Source organism: Doryrhamphus excisus, chromosome 7, assembly GCF_030265055.1.
Source record: "Doryrhamphus excisus isolate RoL2022-K1 chromosome 7, RoL_Dexc_1.0, whole genome shotgun sequence".
In the NCBI taxonomy this organism is placed as follows: domain Eukaryota; kingdom Metazoa; phylum Chordata; class Actinopteri; order Syngnathiformes; family Syngnathidae; genus Doryrhamphus; species Doryrhamphus excisus.
In genome coordinates, this window is record NC_080472.1 from 10,472,540 (window position 1) to 10,476,102 (window position 3,563).

Consider the following 3,563-nt stretch of genomic DNA (forward strand, 5'->3'; position numbering starts at 1 on the left):
CTTGGATGCTCTTTATCAAGTGAAAAGCCCAGAAGATGATACATGAAGATGGTAGCGTTTACTAGTATTTCACGTCTTTGGTACAAACAATAGATCTTTGACGACTGCAGCGCACATCATTCCAGGTCTCACCTGAGAACCAGAGAAAGAAAATAGTGTTAGGTAGGATATTGCTAACGCCCAAATATCCACAGAACTATTTATCCTGACAGCAGACCCTGAACCAAGTCTTTGCCTGACGCCACACCTACGCTTTGCTCTGTAGTATTTGCATATTTGCTGTGCTTTCTGGCTAAACAGAGCACTGCCAAACTGATTTTCATTTGCTTTTGCCACTTTGACAAACATCCTTTTTCTTTTCTATTCGGAATCCCAAGATAAGGACGGATACATGCTGGAGAAATACATCAGTACCTTGGAAATTAATCTCTGCACAGTTTGCCATGTCATTCATTCTTGGTCGGTTGTTAGCCCAGTCAGTGAAATCCACGACTGAGCCATCTGTCCATACGAACTCTCCTTCCTGGAAAGAAAGGGGCCAAGTTTTTACAAAACGCTTGGTATCCACAACGGTATGCATTCCAAACATAACATTTTTGATGAGATCCTCATTGCCTAACTGAGTTAGGACAGCTGTGAGAAAAGAAAGACAGTTTCATAGATGCTTAAAGGTAACAGAGAAAGAGAAAAGGTTGGAGTTGTTTTTCAATCTTTATGTACAAACATTCATGGAAAGACAAGATCAAGTATCTGGAAGGCATGGGGCTTTGTTTCCAACCCTAACCCTAACCCCAACCTTAACCCTAACCCTAACCTTAACCCCAACCCCAACCCCAACCCCAACCCTAACCCCAACCCCAACCCTAACACCAACCCCAACCCTAACCTAACCTAACCTTAACCCCAACCCCAACCTTAACCCTAACCCCAACTCAAACACCAACACCAACCCCAACCCTAACATCAACCTCAACCCTAACCCCAACCTTAACCCTAACCCCAACCCTAACCTCAACCCTAACTCCAACCCTAACCCCAACTCTAACACCAACCCCAACTTAACCCCAACCCTAACACCAACCCCAACCCTAACCCCAACCCTAACACCAACCCTAACCCCAACCTTAACCCTAACCCCAACCCTAACCCTAACCCCAACCCTAATCCCAACCCCAACCCCAACCCCAACACCAACACCAACCCCAACTGCAACCCCAACCCTAACCCCAACACCAAACGCAGCCCTAACCCTAATCCCAACCCTAACCCCAACCCTAACCCCAACCCTAACCCCAACCCTAACCCCAACCCCAACCCCAACCCCAACCCTAACCCTAACCCTAACCCCAACCCCAACCCCAGATAAGATCTCCAGTTATGGCCTCTATTTTGAAAGCATCTTTTGTAAAGAACATAAGTCAACCTAAAAAATGCTAAACTTCTCCTTTCCTCTCATCACTAGTCACTTTCAAACTGTCCTTCAAAGTGTTGTTTCCCACTCATTTTCAGACTCTGAAGATCTGACTGTCATCCCGTGGGGCAGAAGATGGGGCTACCCATTAGAACACAACATAACTGACATGAAATATTACCCAGCAGATGAAATTCGTAAATTTTTTACCCGAACCGTGTCATGGAACCCGATCCATGTACGCCGGGCAGAGCCAGCCCCTTGCTCAATCAGGAATCGAACAACTTCATTCTCCAGCTGACTGTGGATGGACACCAGATTGCCACCAAGAGCGTTGCAGAAGGTCTAACGTGAAAGAGACTCAAAGTAAAGTAAAGAAAGTACGTGCAACAAGTAAACATTAGCTTGGCTTTTGGAATATCAGCTTTTGGAAGGAATTAAGTAGATTTTCCCAGGAATATCATTGTTGACCTTCGTGTGCTGGGCAAATCATCATGGAAATTGATCAGGAGTAGACGATAAGTCGATAAGATGTTATTGTTCCGTTACCTCAGCGTCCGCAAATCTGAAGTTTTCATTCAGGAAATTGAAACAGCGATGGTTCAATCGAGTCCAGCCATCGGGACAGCTTGGACCTGCAAAGCGATTGTTATTTTAGCCACAACGATAACGACAGGAGGACGGTGCCAGCCGAGCATGCTACATACCGAAGGTTAGTACGATCATTTCATCATACATGTCAGGTAGATCATGTGTTATTCATTCGAATGATTTCCTTAGTGGATTCATCTGGAGTTGGTTATTTGAATCAAGTCATCGGTTAGTATCTGGACAGCCAATCAATAGGACGCGTGTGAATATTTTGTTTGAGCTAAAACACAAATAGACATAGGTCGCCTGTCATGGACGAGTAAGGATATTTTCAAGTATTCGCATTTCAGAGGATGAAATATTTACATTTTAAAATCCATAAATAGTTGTTAATTTATTGGACAATCAATTAATCGTCAATTGATGGAATAATTGTTGCAGCTGATTGGCTGTCGGCTCCGGTCTTAGTTTTCCATCTGTGTTGGTGGGCAATTTGTGATTGATGGAAGTCGCCATCTACGGCCGTAAACCAACAACGTAAAAAGCTAATGTACGGACACGACGAGGAGACGACTTTAGGTCTCCCATATGTTCCCCCCAAAGACACAATGATGAAAGTACATCATGGTAGTAGAAGATACGACAGTTACCTACCTGTATATAGCACAAAGGAGCACTGTGGAGAAAAAATAAGCTTGTTGAACTTCATCAAGTGGAGTTGAGTTTTGGGACTCAACCGACGTCTGGTCATGTGTGCTGACATTAATATTACTTACACTTCCAGTGATGCCACACAAGAGCAACACCAAGCGAAGAGCAAACGCCATCTGTGGAGTGAAGAATCCGATGGAAAAGTGAGATGTGAAAGTGTGAAGGATACCGTTGCTGTTGCCTGGATGCCTGATGCTGACACAATGCAGCCACGCCAGCGGGGAGCAGCCTATTCAAACATCACGTGATGAAGAGAATGGTATGACAATGATGATTGATTCCAAATAACACAGGATAGCCACCTGGCTGGTGACGCTGTCAGAGGATGACAGCCATACTTAGTAGTCAAGACAAACAAGATTCCTTTCAGTAGATCCATCTGGAGCAGATAGATTCTTCCACATGCATTCCCAGGTATTTATAGGTGGGGGCCACTTCCGCAAGGTGGCCTTCATGACAACAGGTTCTGGGTGTGTCCCTTGGTTCCTCCAGTCCACCACCAGGTGGTGTTGGGGTGTCGAGGTGAACATTCCTCCATACGTGTATGGGTATAGACCAGCATGGCAGGGGTCTCAAACTCAATTTACCTGGGGGCCACTGGAGCTAGGGTCTGGGCAAGGCTGGGCCGCATCAGGTATTCCAAAAAATAAAACGCATTTATTAAAAACAGAAAAATATACAAACTTTTTCAGTGCTTTGGTTCCAATTTTCTACAATAAAAGCTCTGATAAAACATTCCACTGTTCTCAGATATCTTACTTTTTATTTTTCTGCACAAAATAAGATGAAAAATAAATAAACAAATCAAGAATAAAGAAAATCAATCAGTAATAAATAAATATAATAATAA

The 3,563-nt window shown here is 43.9% G+C and overlaps 1 protein-coding gene across 1 annotated transcript; it reads right to left on the bottom strand.

The window, feature by feature from the left end:
• LOC131132588 (galactose-specific lectin nattectin-like) lies at positions 1-2,908 on the bottom strand. The gene is made up of 6 exons (XM_058078357.1): positions 2,779-2,908; positions 2,657-2,678; positions 1,961-2,046; positions 1,622-1,756; positions 415-523; positions 1-132 (listed from the first exon to the last, which is right to left on the bottom strand). The coding sequence occupies exons 1-6, from the start codon at positions 2,827-2,829 to the stop codon at positions 62-64; spliced, it is 474 nt and encodes a 157-aa protein (XP_057934340.1). The 5' UTR covers positions 2,830-2,908; the 3' UTR covers positions 1-61.
• Between the last annotated feature and the right edge of the window lie 655 nt (positions 2,909-3,563).